A 17,246-nucleotide genomic window follows, 5' to 3' on the forward strand; every position below is an offset into this window, starting at 1 on the left:
CAGTTTCTCACAAAGATATTTTCTCTGATTAAGTTATTTATTGTGTATTAATTGTTCGCACATTTATACATACATATATTGCATACATACATATGTATACTAATTTATTCGTTGATATACTAAAATTGTAATTCAAGCGGAAAACTTTCGTAACACGTAAGCTGCGCAAAGCTTTCGAGCGGAGCAGTTTTTTTTATGAAATCTATGGTAGAAAACAAAGTTTGGGTGCTTGACTTCGATGCACGAATATGTATATACCTACATATCACACGGTTAAATATACAATACAGTCGACGCTCTCAAATTAGAATTACATTGCTTTTAAAGTGATTCTAATTTCTGGAAGTTTTTTTGTATATGTTTTTTTGTACACCTCTTTTGTTCATTTTTATACGTTTTTATCTTATCTTTGCACGTGTTTTTAATTTTATTCATTTCTTTTTCTGCAATAAAATCAAAATTCCATACGTAAATCCAGGTTCCTTTTAGAACATCTTATCGTAATACGAGTTTTCAAATGATGACGAACCTAAAAAATCATTTCCTCAACTTGGATTCACACAGAACGATCCGCAAGATTTCAGCGCCAATTAAATGAAACAATAGAATGCTACCGTGAGCTATATGAAGAAGAAAAGGCAAATAAGACACACCGGGTAAGCCTGCAAAAAGGAGATCAAGTGTACGTATGTATACTTCTTCCTCTTAATTGCCGTAGACACCGCTTACGCGATTATAGCCGAGCCAACAGCGCGCCAGTCGTTTCTTCTTTTCGCTACGTGGCGCCAATTGGATATTCTAAGCGAAGCCAGGTCCTGCTCCACTTGGTCCTTCCAAAGGAGTAGAGGTCTTCCTCTTCCTCTGCTTCCCCCGGCGGGTACTGCGTCGAATACTTTCAGAGCTGGAGTGTTTTCGTCCATCCGGACAACATGACCTAGCCAGCGTAGCCGCTGTCTTTTAATTCGCTGAACTATGTCAATGTCGTCGTATATCTCGTACAGCTCATCGTTCCATCGAATGCGATATTCGCCGTGGCCAACGCGCAAAGGACCATAAATCTTTCGCTTAACTTTTCTCTCGAAAACTCACAACGTCGACTCATCCGTTGTTGACATCGTCCAAGCCTCTGCACCATATAGCAGGACGGAAATTATGAGCGATTTATAGAGTTTGGCTTTTGTTCGTCGAGAGAGGACTTTGCTTCTCAATTGCCTACTCAGTCTGAAGTAGCACCTGTTGGCAAGAGTTATCCTACGTTGGATTTCCAGGCTGACGTTGTTTGTGGTGTTAATACTGGTTCCTAAATGGACGAAATTATCTACAAAATCAAAGTTATGACTGTCAACAGTGACGTGACCAAGTCGCGAGTGCGACGACTGTTTGTTTGATGACAGGAGATATTTCGTCTTGCCCTCGTTCACTGCCAGACCCGTTTGCTTTGCTTCCTCGTCCAGTCTGGAGAAAGCAGAACTAACGCCGCTGGTGTTGAGGCCGATGATATCCGATGTGGGGTCTCCTTTTTTATGGATTGGGCATAGCACACTTAAATTCCAATCGTTGGACATGCTTTCGTCCGACCATATTTTACAAAGAAGCTGATGCATGCTCCTTATCAGTTCTTCGCCGCCGTGTTTCAATAGCTCGGCCGGCAATCCGTCGGCCCCTGCCGCTTTGTTGTTCTTGAGGCGGGCAATTGCTATTCGAACTTCTTCATATATTATATAAATCAAAGGATAATAACCGCTAACAAATGATATTTAATGCTAAGTAAAAACCTAAAGCTACGGACCCTAGATAGATCGATAAAAATTTCAATCTACCGCTCACTGATTGCTCCTGTTATGCAAGTCTGAGGAAAGCAAGCTAGGTTTTTTAAACAACTTCTTCTAGACAGATGAAGAAATAACTGAAGCAAAGTAAACCAAAACTGAGATGGATTGATAGAGTGGGCCGGCTCCGTTATCGATATATGTATTATATAAATCTTTCTAAATCATTGATAGTTACATTAATTATGTTCACAAATATATCCAAAATTGATATTTTATCTATGGCAACACTACCATTGCATACCAGTGTTATATAATTAACTTTTTTCAAATTTGCACATACATTTTGAATTTTAATTAACACAAAAATTACCGTAAATCTGTCGACATTAGTTCGTTACAATATCTGTAAAGGAATTTTGATAGAAAATATAGCCGTTCATTTATTACAGCCTTTTCTCCTTACAATAAAATTAATAACTATAACTTTTCTGAACAGATCATAACTTAATAAACTCAACCGAAAATTTATCTAGGAATAGGTTGGCCGTGCTTTGGTTGCATATGTGATAGTGTGTCTTCACCAGGGAACCTGATTAGTCTACCGTTCTTCCAATTAAGAATGGTTTTAAATACACAGCTACAAAAATATGGTTATATTATATACTGTATTACAGTTAAACTTCCATAACTCGAAGTTCTCCATAACTCGAACTTTTAAATTGGCTCGTGATTCTCTAAGTCGCATCTTTCGGGAAAATCGCACTTTGTAGAAGTCGCCGCGCGTATTTATCCCTTCAAATGTTATTATTAACTATAATTGCTCAACCGGATTAATAACAGATGATTTCGTTGTACCGAATATTTCAGACCCTATGAATATGACTTGCAACGCCGTGGAAAACGATGAGCATTCTAATGAAGGAATTATTCAACAGTCATCTAAAAATGTCGTAACGCAATCCTGGCACTTTTAAATTCCTATTAAAATACGAATATTAATACAACTGACGATAATTATGAATCGTTAATCAGTTTAGAATCTCTTTTCACTGAAACAAACAAGCAACAAACATATTTAAAATTTTAGAATACGTATTTTATGTACATTATCATAAGACTTTATGAGAAGTAAATAAAGAAAACTGTGGCACTATCCGGAGAGTCGTAAGTCGTCGCACATACACTCGTGGGCACGCAAAGCTTACCACTCAAAATTTTCAAATGTTGTGCATATTTGACAACACTTTATTGCGGCACTCTTTGCGGTATAGTAATTTTTTATTTAGAAATAAGTTAATGCCATGTTATATATCAAAAATATTAGACGCGGTATTTTTTTAAAAACAATAAAATTTCCCGCTTTTGTATAAACACAAAAAAGCTAGTTTGTGTTTACTCATTAAACGTAACAAGTTAAAAACTATAACTATAATTGGATAATATAATTTTTTTTACGTCTGCTTACTAAATACTTAACAAAAAACGAATTTAAGGAAATCCCGAACGAACCAAAAAGACATAACAAAAATTTAAAAAAGTATAATGGTAAGGTTTGCGTGGTCCCGAGTATAGGACGATTTTTCAAAATTAGCTGGCCAAAAGTCCATTTTTTTTAATAAAAGGTTATCAAGAAATAGTACCTACAATATAAAGAGAAATAGCCCAGTAATAAAAATTTTCCACCTCCACCCACTAAACATGCACTGTGTGCGCACGCACTTCGAAACTTGATATTGTTTTTTGCGATTTCAGTTTTGTGCTTTCTAATTATTATTTCGCAAATATTGTGATGGATTTCAGTAATTCAGGTTAAATTTGTTATATTCTATGGTATTTGAAGTGTGTTAACTTCATTTCATAGTACGAGGGCTGTCCGATAAATAACCGACCTAACCATGATGCACGCGACTTTTTCAAATTTTTTTTTTTATTTTTCTACATAGTCTCCTTGTAACTCCACACACTTCTCCCAGCGATGCTCCCATCTCTGCAACCCTTCCAAATAGTACTTGGCGTCTTTGTCTGCAAAATACGAGTTCACGAAAGAGATTGCCTCCTCATTTGACGAAAATCTCTGGCCGCCGAGCGCAGTTTTAAGTTGAGGAAACAAAAAAAGTCGCTTGGTGCTAGATCCGGTGAATAAGGTGGATGGTCAAGCAGTTCGAACCGCAATTCGTGGATTTTCGCCATGGCGACTGTTGAGGTGTGAGATGGTGCGTTGTCTTGGTGGAACAAGACTTTCTTTTTTTGCAAATGTGGCCGATTTTTCGAAATTTCTTCCTTTAGCTTGTCCAATAATGATGCGTAGTATGCTCCTGTTATAGTTTTTTCCTTTTTCAAGATAGTCGATAAAAATAATTCCATGGCTGTCCCAAAAAACACTCGCCATCACTTCCCAGCCGAATACACAGCTTTAGGTTTTTTTGGGGCTGGTTCCCCCTTTTCAATCCACTGTTTAGATTGGATTTTTGTTTCGGGCGTATAATGATGAATCCAAGTTTCGTCTACAGTTATCAATCGGCGCCAAAACTCGGTCTTATTGCCTCTAAACTGAGCCAACAGAGCGCTGGAAATGTTCATGCGCGCACGTTTGTGGTCTAGCGTAAGCAAACGCGGCACCCAACGCGCGGACAGCTTTCTCATGCCCAAATCTTGGTTTAATATGTGACAAACAGTTTCTTTTGACATCTTCATAATCTCAGCTATTTCCCTAACTTTAATCCGGCGGTCGTCTAGTACCAATTAATGAACTTTAGCGATGTTATCGTTAGTGGTTACAGTTTTTGGACGCCCAGGACGTTCATCATCTTCCAAGCTCCTGCGACCACGTTTAAATTCAGCTGCCCAAAATTTTACGGTGGTAAACGATGGTGCAGAGTCACCATACACAGAGTCCAACTCATCTTTGATTTGTGAAGGCGTATTGCCTTTCAAAAATAAAAATTTAATTTTTTCCATTTTGGGGAAATCACCGAAATAGACTCACAAAAACGACTGTCAACAAATAAATTTTTGAAATTTTGGCGAGTAGCTATTATAATATGCACAATTTGAAGTAGAAACTTTTTTTTCAGATGTGCCGCTAGCTTCACGTTGAGGTCGGTTATTTATCGGACAGCCCTCGTAACGGTTCAATTTTAAAACAGGGTATGTAGCAAAATATTTTTTTTGTTAATTTTCCTGTTCAAATATAAATTAGTTATATTCTCGCCTCCTCTCGCGTTTATTAGGCTAGCTTACGACACATATTTTAGCTGCGGATGTGCGACTTAAAGGTTTTTTAAGATTGGAAGTCTTAAAGTAATAAGATAAAATATTTCTATAAATTTTATCAAGTGCTTATTTTTTGGCTTTAGGTACTTCTGGCGTAAAAATAGTGACCCGATATTATCTTTACGATAAAATACAACAACAAAATTTGCCTAATTTAGATGAAAAACTAAATTATTTTGAAAACTACCTTTTGGCTTGGCTTGTTATGGGGACACATCATATAATATAAACTATTTGAACATTTTGGTATTTTAAAATTTCCATCAAAGAAAAATCGTCGAAAGCACACAGAAGTAAGTTGTGTCCGTAAAACGAATGAGTTGGTTAAACAGAACGTTGGAACTTCCGACAAATGTTGGAAAACGACCGGGGTCGACCATCAAAATCATTTAGCGATTGTAGTGAAAGAACTAAAGGCCGAAGAACGGAAAAATTAGATATATTTTTAGTGAGGACGGCATAGTTCACGCTGCATACACCACACTACAGGGTCAAAGAAAAAGAAACGCTTCGAAAATACTTCGAGACATTAAAAATTCTCAAATACGTGCAGGGAAATACAGAGGAGCTTTCAAAATAGCAAAATCAAATCGAACAGAAGTTTATTGTCTTACATCACTACAATCGCTATCAATGTTTGTTGAAGTCGATTTAAAAAAAGCGACAATATGAAATCCTTAAAAACACAAATAAACCACTTTACCCGTGCTATGATCTGTTAATCAAGGCAAATAAACAGTGACGGGTGGATAAGGATTGTATTTAGATCACAAGCACCTGTGCGGAAAGCAGTTTACAAAGCCTAATTGATAACAAAATTACCCGCTAATCTATAGCGAATGAAGGAATCCTCAGTTCACTTAACGATAATGAAGGAGTTCCTTAAAAATAATTTGTAAGTGGGGTTTGACGGATCGCAAGAGGCTAAATATAAGTTAAGTTTGGAAGATGCCGCAGACACAGATTCCAATATGTTTCTGAGCTCGTTTGTTTCTCTTAGAATAAGTTGTGGGAAGGAAGGAAAAAAAATGATATGGCAAAACCCTACACCATCATCGCCTAGATATTGTAGACCAATTAGGTCTCGGTTTGTTAAAGAATCTGTGGATGTAACAGAAGAGGAAATAAGTTATGTTGAAGATGCTGTCAAAAAGTTGACGCGTACAGAAGTTAAATTGCATGAGAACAAATTTTTCTTTGAACATACCTACATTTACTACGAGTATAAGTATGTATTTAAAATGACAATGGTCGATGGCAAAGTGTGCAATGCTGCAACTGATACCAAATCAACAAACATGTGTTGGATTTGTGGAGCCATATTTGAAGATTTTAATCTGACTCAGAATTTACAGACAAGTTCCAAAACTTACGAATTTGGACTATCTGTACTGCACGCCAGAACTCGATTTTTTGAAAGCATTTTACATCTTGCATACAAGTTACCCGTAAAAAAGTACAGACAAAATCGAAATCGAATCGAAAGAAGAAAAAGAGGTAAAAGTACAAACAAAAAGAAATATTCAAGAAAGATTCCGCATAGAAACTGGATCGGTAGACATGCCGAAATCCAGTTTTGGAAATACTATTGATGGCAGTACAATTAGGAAATTTTTGTAAAATCCGCAATTAGCTGCTGATATAATAAAAGTTGATATTAATCTCATCTAAAGATTAAAAGTTATATTGGAAACTATCTCAAGTGAACATAAAATAGACACCAAAAGACGAGTATGCTATGGCAACGGCCAGATGTATGTGTTCTCTATGGGTAGCATCCCACGACTCCAACCAAGCATAAAATATTAATACATGGCGCCGAAATTATTGAAAATGTATTATTGCCAATAGGACAGGTGTCGAAGGTGGAGGCCGAGGCAAAAAATAAGCATCATCGAGAAAATTATGCTAGGTAGATATTTATATTAGAATATTGTTGAGCTCAGATCCAATATTTTTGACCGCCCAAATTCACAAAATCGAGTAAGCGTTCAAATTCTACAAATTTTTTCTGCCTATGTATGTATATAAGTTTATAGATGATTTGCAGCAAAAATCAAAGTCTGCTTACATTTCAAACAATTTTCATTTATTCAAACACTCGCAGCAGAGCAGTCGCAATGTTGCGACTATTCGAATATGTAGTATTAATATTCATACGAACAGGGGCCCTATTCTGTATCTCGATTCGTAAATGTATTTTATTCGAAACTCGGATCTACTTTATAATTATGCGAAAGTTGTTCTACCCTGTGCCAGAATAAATACGTACAACGTTTTTGCTTTCTACAACTCAAAAGCTAACAAATATTTTATTCGAAAATTGACTTGAATATGCGAAAATCGAGGTACAGAATATAAAAAATCCGAATTAGAGTAAATTTTTTTTCGAATCGGTTACAAAATTGGGCCCCAGTTATAAATCAGTTATTCGAATTATCGGTTTTCGGGTTATTCGAATATTTTTAAGAGCCCTAGTATGAACTTTTTGAAAAGTTTAATATTTAAATGAAAATTTCTATAACTCAAATTATCTCTAACCGAAGTTTTTTTGTGGGTGATTCGAGTTAGGGAAGTTCAACTGTATATGTATTCTGATCAATATTATCGTTTGTACCTAAAGTCTAACTTCTTTACTCTCATTTTTATTAAGGTCAATTATCTTCGTTTTAATGATTTAACGTAAAATGTCCTGCTTAGCGTTTAATCTAAAGATGGTAAGTATAAATAACTGCTACTTATGACTCGTTAATCAGATATGTATGTATGTATCTCACATTCGAATCCTATACCTATCGATCCCAACTAAATTAATGTCAGGTTTTCTACAAATCAGGTGCTAGTTGCGATAAATTTTATTTCCATATCTTTATTGAAGCTTGAGTTTTCTATTGAGAAGGAAAAAGGATTTCTATAGGCGATTCCTAAGGAGTACGAATAAAGTTGGTTCTAATATGGTAGTTTGAGAGTTATGAAAGTTCACTTAAAAATTGGTATCGGTGTCTGCATTTTTACAATATTAGAACTATTTTCTTTACATTATTATCGCACTCTCTATTGTCTACTCCTTAAAAATCATTAGAACTAGAGGGACATGTCTTGTAATGTAACTGCAAATACCGTTATATCTTGGGTTTGGTGATTTTACTGCATTTGGTATTTGTACATTAAAGAGGCCTGTTCGAATTAGTCTAACCTAATCAACATATGGCGAAAAACGCATTGCAAAACCAATAATCGGCCTACCAATGTGCTGATTAAGATATCTAGTTAAAAAATCAAAACACATTTATTATACTATAATACAATTTCACTCAGTATGTTTTTATATCAATTAAATGTTTAATTTATGCACACACATTTGTGTATATGTATGTATACGCAATGTTTAATCGTATCGCGTGACACGATAGTCAGCTATACTATCGTCATAAACAGGTACTACATCGATTCCCTCTTGAGGTAGAACACCTGCATCGAGCAGGCGCCGCAAAATGCTAGCGGATTTGCCATCAAATTGATTTCCAATAATTTCAATCCTATGCAGTTTAATAGGTTTTTTAATTGTTGTTAAAATTAAATTCATAGCATCCGAAGAAATTTGATTCCATGTAATGTTAAGATAGATAAGCAAATAACAAGAGCTAAGATACTTAGCCACTGTCCGACCTCCATTAGTTCCCAACTTATTACCACCAATATTTAAATGGGTTAAAGTATTGCTAAGAACTACGGCACGAAATATATATTCAGTTCCATCACATCCAATGCAATTGTAAGCGAAATTTAGTTTTCGCATTGAGCTCTTTGACGTTTCCAAGTACTCGCTTATTACTTCCATATCGCGAGATTGAAATTCACAATTTTGCATTTCCAGTTCTTTCAACTTGTTCTGCCATATAAGTGAGGATACTACATGTGCAATCTTAAATGTGTCCAAAGTAATTCGTTTGCCGATTAGCCGATTACATACGAAACTTCGCATAGAATTGGACTTATGAATGGCATCAGCTAGTAAAGGAAAGTTATATTGGGTGACACTGCAATTGGAAACGTTCAAATGTCGAAGAATTTTCGATTCAATAATGAATTTATGAAGAGCCTCTATATCTGGAGTAGTCAAAATTGTACCTTTTTTCATATATATATATACATATGTAAAATGTATGTAAAAACATCATAAAGACTTTGTCTTAACAAACCTTCTAAAATTAGTTCTTTGACATTCATATGTGCAGCTCTATCTCCCAACAGCTCAAAAAATCTTGTCGGTAACTGCATTAGACGCAATTCAATACGACAAACCGTTACGAGGCTTTCGATAAAACTCTGCAGTACATCGTGTTCATAAGGTAGCAAATGAATTCCTGTAAGTCGCACTGTGCAGAGGGCTCTCTTTTTTAGAAAGCTAACAATTACCAAAAAATCATACACTGGATGGAATTTTCGACGCAAGCGTTCTTCAAATTCAAGAAGATTGAAGCGAAATTTCCGATAAGGGCGTTTGTCATATTCTCTTTGCCAACAGTCCAAAAGTAGGCGTGTAAATGGTCTATTCGAGATCTTCTCTGAAGGCTGTAGACATAATTTGTAGTTCTCGCACATGACGTCGTGAAACTGCCGCTGGGAATTATTATATTAAATTTTCTTTTCTTTATATATTATAAGCAATTTTTTTGATGTCTTCAAATATACTACCTATAAATTATAGGCTTGCTGAAGTTGCTTACTACGTTGTTTTGATACGTTTGAGTTCAACATTAAGGAGGAATATAGTATAAGAAGCATTAAAAAATATCTCTTAAGTTATACAAATGTGAACATCAAAAAAAAAAATAATAACAATGTAACTATTTAGCCCCCCAAAAGTCTAACGGTCGTCCAAAAAAATTATATTCGGAGAGGCTCTGTCTTGAAGGCCAAGGGCAGGTCACGTTGTCATTAGTTTCTAACAAAAGTAAAATTTTTTATACGGAGCTTAAATCCATTGCACTAATCTATAATATTAGATAATTAGTTAAAAGAGGCAGTTCTGAATAACTATGTTCAGTCAGAGGAGTATTTTGAAGCCATTCAATTGAAAACCTAAAACTGTATTACTAGTATTTCTCAGATGATGAATAGGAAGAAAAATGTTTCTAGTAAAGAAATAGATTAACCAATTGTAGAAATTGAGAGTCATGTGTAAAAGTTCACGCAAGTGAGGAAAGATCTCTGATCGCCATTCACTTGGGAGTGGCCGATTCTTTTACATATGACTCAAGCAGCTCACGACTTCCGGTCTTTGACCAAGTATCCTCTGGGTAGCCTAAGAACATCCGTTTGAAGGCGAGCTAAAGTGAGAAGGCGAAATATTCCCCACTTAGGGTTGTGCGCTGGGTTTGGGACCCGCCACGTAAAAAAACACCCCCAATGAAAAGAAACAACAAGCCTCGGATGAGTGACCCCCCTTTTGATGACGACCATGGCAAACGAATTAAGGACTATGATTTGAGAGCATGAACCTGGAATGTCCGGTCCCTTAATTTGGAAGGTGCCGCTGCCCAGCTGGTTGATGTCCTCGTGAAAATAAAGGCTGACATCACCGCCGTCCAAGAAATGCGATGGACGGGACAAGGACAGAGACGAGTAGGTCCTTGTGGCATTTACTACAGTGGCCATATAAAGGAGCGCAAGTTTGGTGTTGGATTCGTGGTGGGAAAGAGACTCCGTCGTCGAGTACTATCATTCACTCCGGTAAATGAACGTCTAGCCACAATCCGCATCAAAGCGAGGTTCTTCGAAATATCGCTGATTTGCGCCCACGCCCCGACGGAAGAGAAGCTCCGTCAGGATCGGGAAGGACCTCTCCGAGCCGTTCGATACCAAACGAGGTTTCAGACAAGGCGACTCCCTATCGTGCGACTTCTTCAATCTGCTGCTGGAGAAAATTATTCGAGCTGCAGAACTTAATCGAGCAGGTACAATCTTTTAGAAGAGTGTACAGCTGCTGGCGTATGCCGATGATATTGATATCATCGGCCTCAACACCCGCGCTGTTAGTTCTGCTTTCTCCAGACTGAACAAGGAAGCAGCGCAAATAGGTCTGGCAGTGAACGAGGGCAAGACGAAATATCTCCTGTCATCAAACAAACAGTCGTCGCACTCGCGACTTAGCACTCACGTCACTGTTGACAGTCATAACTTTGAAGTTGTAGATAATTTCGTCTATTTAGGAACCAGCATTAACACCACCAACAATGTCAGCCTGGAAATCCAACGCAGGATTACTCTTGCCAACAGGTGCTACTTCGAACTGAGTAGGCAATTGAAAAGTAAAGTCCTCTCTCGACGAACATAAGCCAAACTCTATAAGTCGCTCATAATTCCCGTCCTGCTATATGGTGCAAAGGCTTGGACGATGACAACAACCGATGAGTCGACGTTACGAGTTTTCGAGTGCCACAGCGAGTATCGCATTCGATGGAACGATGAGCTGTACGAAATATACGACGACATTGACATAGTTCAGCGAATTAACAGACAGCGGCTACGCTGGCTAGGTCATGTTGTCCGGATGGATGAAAACACTCCAGCTCTGAAAGTATTCGACGCAGTACTCGCCGCGGGAAGCAGAGGAAGAGGAAGACCTCCACTCCGTTGGAAGGACCAAGTGGAGAAGGACCTGGCTTCGCTTAGAATATCCAATTGGCGCCACGTAGCGAAGAGAAGAAACGACTGGCGCGCTGTTGTTGACTCGGCTATAATCGCATAAGCGATGTCTACCAGTAAAGAAGAAGAAGAAGTGATATATGCTCGAGTATCCACATCTATTCCTACTGTGAATATATGATGGTCTCGTATAATAAATCCTAGATCCAATTATTATTGCTAAAAATCCGAAAGTTTCCTTCTCACCTGATTCTTGACAAATAATATGAGAAATTATTCCGGATCCTGGTATAATTAAAGTATACACTTCTGTATGTCCAACGAATCGAAATAAGTGTTGGTAAAGAATATGATCTTCTCGAAGAAGAAGGTATTTAAATGTCGATCTGTTAATAGTTTAGTAATTGCTCCTGCCAGGACTGGTAATGACAGTAAAAGTAATAGAGCTGTCAATACCAGAGAACGTATATTTATAGAGAAGGTTCTCTGTTAATACCACTGCTCAAACAAAAAGAGGTATTCAGTTAATTGAAATTTATGTTGAGCGTATATTAATTACAGTTGTAATAAAATTTACAGCTCCTCAAATTGAAGAAATTCAAGCTAGGTGAAGTGAAAAAATAGAATACGTCGGGTGCACTTAGTATTAAGGGAACAAGTCAAATTCCAAATCCACCAAATATAATAGGTATAAATTTGAAGAAAATTCTTACGAAAGCATGAGCTGTTACAATTACATTATAAATTTGATCATCTCCAATTAATGCTCCAGGATGCCACAGCTCTGCTCGAACTAAAATTCTAAGGGATGTTCCAACTATCCCTGCTCAGGCTCCGAAGATAAAATATAGGATACCAATATGGTTTAGCCGATAGCCTGTAAATCTATTAATAAGAATTTATTCTTTTTAATAATTATTAAAGATTTAACTAAGATTTAAAGTCTTGGCTTTATAGTCAATAATGACATTAGACTGCAATTCGAGAGGAGTAATAATTTTACTAAGGCTTAAAAGACTATACTTCTATTTATAGCTTTGAAGGCTATGAGTTTAATTAACTTAAGGGGGTATTCTTCTCTAGAATTTTGAAAATTTGTATATTTTTATATATTTAAAGTTTAGACCCTTAAGAACATATCCTCAAAAGGATTTTTAAAAATTAAAATTATTTTAAGAGCTACAGTTACTTTAGTGACGCAGTACCTAGCCCGGTTCGGCCGGACTCACTTTTTTAAACGCGTTTTTCTCGAAACTACTTTTTCCACACGGTACCGGCATTATCTCAAGTTCTATACAACCGATTTACTTGAACCTTCTTCATATAATCCTTTATCGTTCCTACCAGCATCGTGTCAAAATTTTTGTTTTTAATATTTTAATAAAATTCAGGAATTTCAAAAAAAAGCGTAAAAAATTATTTTTATTTTTAGGCAGTCGCCATTTTTCCAAAAAAAATTTTTTCGTGTTCCCTGAGGTGGGGACGATAACAGCATCCTTACTGATTAAGAATTTGTTTTAATTTTCTTTTTCAGACCCAGGATCAAGGTCACCAGGATGCGCCATTTCTTTTTATACCTGTCTCTCCCCCTCTAATTATTTTAATTTGTAATATTTTTTTGTAAATTTTTTTTTTCTGTTTTCTTAAGATATCAATAAAAACACAATAAAAAATGGAGAGTAAAAATAGTTTTTGGTTTTTTTTTAATAAAATTCAAAAAACCGCCCAAAATTTGATTTCTAGACTATAACACCCCCTTGAAGCCTTTCTGTATAATTTATAAGAATAGATAAATTATAGAACTAAGATCAGACTGAAGGTAGAAATAAATGACAAAATTAATATTATTTTGAAAGAAATATTGTTAAAAGTTGTATCAATAGTTCAGTTATTTTCATAATAGTTAAGCATAAATGCTGCGAAATATAATCGCAGGTAAACAAATAAAGTGTTAATGTTATAATTGTTATTAATACATATTGACTCTTTAATACTAGTAATTGAATAACTAGTATTTAGGTAGGAACCCAATAAATGGGGGTAATCCACCTGGTGATAGTAAATTTAAGAATAAAATCTGAGAATTTAAAAATGAATCAAACAATTGATTAATATGGAATATTTTGAAATTGTTGAATATGAAGTTTAAATTGAAAGGAAAGAATAAAAAGAAAAGTAAATATCTCATATTAATTCATCCTAGATGATTGATTGATAAAAAGCTATTAATTTTCGTAAAGAAGTTTGATTTAATCCACTCAATGATCCTGTAATAGTTCAAGCAATAATTGCTATAAAAATATATGTATTTTATGTTGCTTAAGTTAATATAAAAGGAGGATTTTTTTGTCATGTTATTAAAGTAAGCGCATTTATTCAAGATAATCCCTCTATAACATTGGGGAATCAAAAATGGAAGGGTGCTGCCCCTCTTTTTAATAACAGCGGTGAAATAACTATTAAATTACTATAAGAAGAACTAGAAATAGGTCATTTTGATAGCAAACAGTACTAGTAGTTAATAATAAACGTATTTTTTCGTTAAATTTATATTGATTTTCCAAAAATACCAAAATTTCTGTTAATAAGTTCTCTTATTAATTGTTATTCCACTTTTTTTGTTTTAAATAAATAAACAAATTTCACAATCAGCTGGCTAAATGCACAAGTCTGCCGTCTGTCACCATAAAATATCAATACGTACCTGCAAGACGGGTAGCTGTTAGCAAACGTGTAAGCAACTTGTTATTGTTCACTTTTGCATTCGTTAAAATATTTGTTACTTTTGTTCAGAGAGTGGGAAAAAAGTAACACATAGCTATTTGATGTTCAATGGTTATCTCGCTCTAACCTTGCTGCCTTGTTCTAACAGAATACATACAATTGTTAGCAACTCTCTTCACAGTATGTTACCAGTATGTTACGGGTAACAAATTATTTTGTTAGCGCATAGCTTACCTATGTGTTATGGATAACAAAAAGTATACATAAAAGTATTATAGTTCAATTTCGGTCGCTTGCTTTTTTATTCCGGCTATTCAAAAGAAAAAGTATTGAAAGTTATTCAGTGAAAACGTTACGTGTGTTTCACACAAAGAGATCAATTGTAGATTGAAATTTGTTACGAAGCCACAATATCGGTCGGTGTTCTTTTTGCCATCAAAGTATGGCAGCCCAAGGCAAGGCAAGCCAAGAAGTACTCCCAGGATGCGGTGACATACGTGCGGAATTATGGATCGCGGTAAATCAACAAGCGATCGTCACGATGTCACAGCACGACTTTTCAAACAACAGTTACGATGTTTGATTGACTTTATCTTGAAGCAACGTACATGTGGTGCTGTTGGATGCTAAATGTACTCTGTTGAGTGGCAAAATAGAGGTTTTCCGCACGCACACATTCTTCTTTCGATGATGGTTACACCAGATCAAATTGATGAAATCATTTCTCCGGAAATTCCTGATGTAGAGAAAGATTCAGACTAATATGAAGTGGTGGAAACCAATATGGTTCATGGACCTTGCGGACACCACAATCCCACTTCGGTTTGTATGTCTGACAATAAATGCACGAAACAGTATCCACGCGCTTTTCCTTCGGAAACACAAACTAGAAATGATGGATATCCACTCTATAGGCGTTGCTCACCAGACGACAATGGCAGAACATTTAGCATTCAATTTAGAAGAGTGAATATCGAAGTTGACAACATATGGATCGTACCATATTCGCCACTGTTGTCTAATTCTCATTGAAAAGTCATGTCAATGTTGAGTATTGCAGTTTGGTGTAATCGATAAAATACGTTTGTAAGTACGTCACCAAAGGAAGCAACATGGCGATTATTGGTCTTGAACGATACGGTCGATACGTAAACTTCAATAAAGCGCTTTGTAGGATATTTACTTTTGCAATTCATGAACGTTTTCCGACTGTTGTGCGTCTCGCAGTTAATTTGGAGAATGGCCAAAGAGTGTATTTCAACCCAGAGAACACATTACAGCCAGTGGAAACACCGCCAGCAACAAAATTGACTTTGACGATTATACATGGAATGCATCGTCGAAGACATTTTACATCGTATTCGCTAAGAATTGGAAATGTGTCAATTCCGGTTCATACTTCCGGTGGTTTGATATCAATTCCATTCGCCGCTTATCGATTCACAAAAGATGAACAACGTCACGAATGTTTATCCGAACAATAGCCAAATTATCGTAACTACGATTCCTTGAGTGCACGCGCAATTTTAGCTGCTAAAAATACCGATATTGTTGACTTAAACTGGAAGATTCAAAGTCAAATTTCGGGAGACTTGCGCTCATACAAATCGATCGATCGTCTTGACAATGAAGACGACGCAGTGAATTATCCAGTGGAATTTTTAAATTCTTTGGAGAGGCTTGGTATGCCACCGCATCATTTGCGTCTCAAAGTTGGATCTGTAGTTATTGTGTATCGCAATCTGCAAGCGCCGAAACTGTGTAATGGAACCTGACTGATTGTGACGCACCTATCGAATACAAGGGGGAAGAATGCTTGATTCTACGAATTTCTTTGAGTTCTATCGATTTGCATTTCAATTCAAACAAATTCCGTTTCCAGTAAAAATTGCATTTGAGATGCCAATCATCAGGACACAAGGATAGTCGCTAGAAATGTGTGGCATAAATTTGGAACTGCTATGTTTTTCACACGGCCAAAAATACGTGGCGTTCTCACGAGTGGGAAAACTATCTTCTCTGTACATTTACGCACCGGAACAAAAACCAAAAAATTTTGTTTATTAAGCTGCGTTACATTGAAAAAAAAGAAATGATAAATTTAGCATTCTCTTCATTTCAAAACACATACATAATTTCACGCAGGACAACGGCTGCGGGGTCAGCTAGTCTTATATATAAAAATGAATCGCAAAATGTGTTGGTAAGCGCATAACTCAACAACGCCTGGACCAATTTGGCCAATTCTTTTTTCTAAATAATTGCCGGAAAACACCTAAAAACAGCCCTTTATTAGTAACGTTTAGAAGGTTTAGAAATAAAAAAAAAACCTGTATGCTTTTTGTCAGGAAAAGTCGGAAAATTGGACAATTTCAAAAAGTTAATTTTTTCCATACAATTTTTTTTTTTTCAATTTTCTTTGTTTTGCTTTTCAATTATTTGAATCGTTCAAAATTGTCGTTTGCTTCAAAAATTTTTGAAAATTATTCAGAAAAAATGTTATGTTTGTTGCACACAAAGTGATCAATTACAGATTGAAATTTGTTACGATGCCACGAAGAGGTCGCGCTAATATCGTCCGGCGTTCTTTTTGGCATCGACATACTTACATAAGCAGCCCAAGGCACATGACCGAGTACTCCCAGGATGCCATGACATACGTGCGGTATTATGGATCGCGGTCAATCAGCAAGCGATCGTCACGATGTCACAGCAAGACTTTCAAGCAACAGCTTCGATGGATTATCTTGAAGCAACGTATGTATATATGGTGCTGTTATATGCTACATACATAGATGTACTCTGTTGAGTTGCAAAAACAGGTTT

The 17,246-nt window shown here is 36.2% G+C and overlaps 2 protein-coding genes across 3 annotated transcripts in view; one reads left to right on the forward strand and one right to left on the reverse strand.

Moving 5' to 3' along the window:
• Positions 1–8,348: 8,348 nt before the first annotated feature.
• LOC105232876 (protein NLRC3) lies at positions 8,349–9,745 on the reverse strand. Of its 2 annotated transcripts, none has more exons than XM_011214766.4 (2): positions 9,248–9,745; positions 8,349–9,155 (listed from the first exon to the last, which is right to left on the reverse strand). In XM_011214766.4, the coding sequence occupies exons 1-2, from the start codon at positions 9,648–9,650 to the stop codon at positions 8,434–8,436; spliced, it is 1,125 nt and encodes a 374-aa protein (XP_011213068.1). In that variant the 5' UTR covers positions 9,651–9,745; the 3' UTR covers positions 8,349–8,433. The 2 variants fall into 2 exon arrangements, with proteins under 2 accessions (XP_011213068.1, XP_011213066.1); XM_011214764.4 differs by having other exon boundaries at positions 8,349–9,176.
• Positions 9,746–14,849: 5,104 nt separating this feature from the next.
• Positions 14,850–17,246, forward strand: part of LOC105231168 (GTP-binding protein 1) — a 261,542-nt gene continuing 259,145 nt past the window's right edge. Inside the window, exon 1 of the mRNA XM_049452879.1 lies at positions 14,850–14,860. The gene's annotated coding sequence lies outside the window, so the exon portion shown is untranslated. The remainder of the gene's footprint in view (positions 14,861–17,246) is intronic.

Source organism: Bactrocera dorsalis, chromosome 3 (assembly GCF_023373825.1).
Source record: "Bactrocera dorsalis isolate Fly_Bdor chromosome 3, ASM2337382v1, whole genome shotgun sequence".
In the NCBI taxonomy this organism is placed as follows: Eukaryota; Metazoa; Arthropoda; class Insecta; order Diptera; family Tephritidae; genus Bactrocera; species Bactrocera dorsalis.

What these genes read in the sequence shown, in the direction of transcription:
- LOC105232876 (XM_011214764.4), bottom strand. Translation starts at nt 9,650, where the DNA reads ATGTGCGAGAACTACAAATTATGTCTACAGCCTTCAGAGAAGATCTCG. An exon ending in CAAAGAACTAATTTTAGAAG is followed by an intron (nt 9,177 to 9,247) that starts GTTTGTTAAGAC and finishes ATATGAAAAAAG; the next exon opens with GTACAATTTTGACTACTCCA.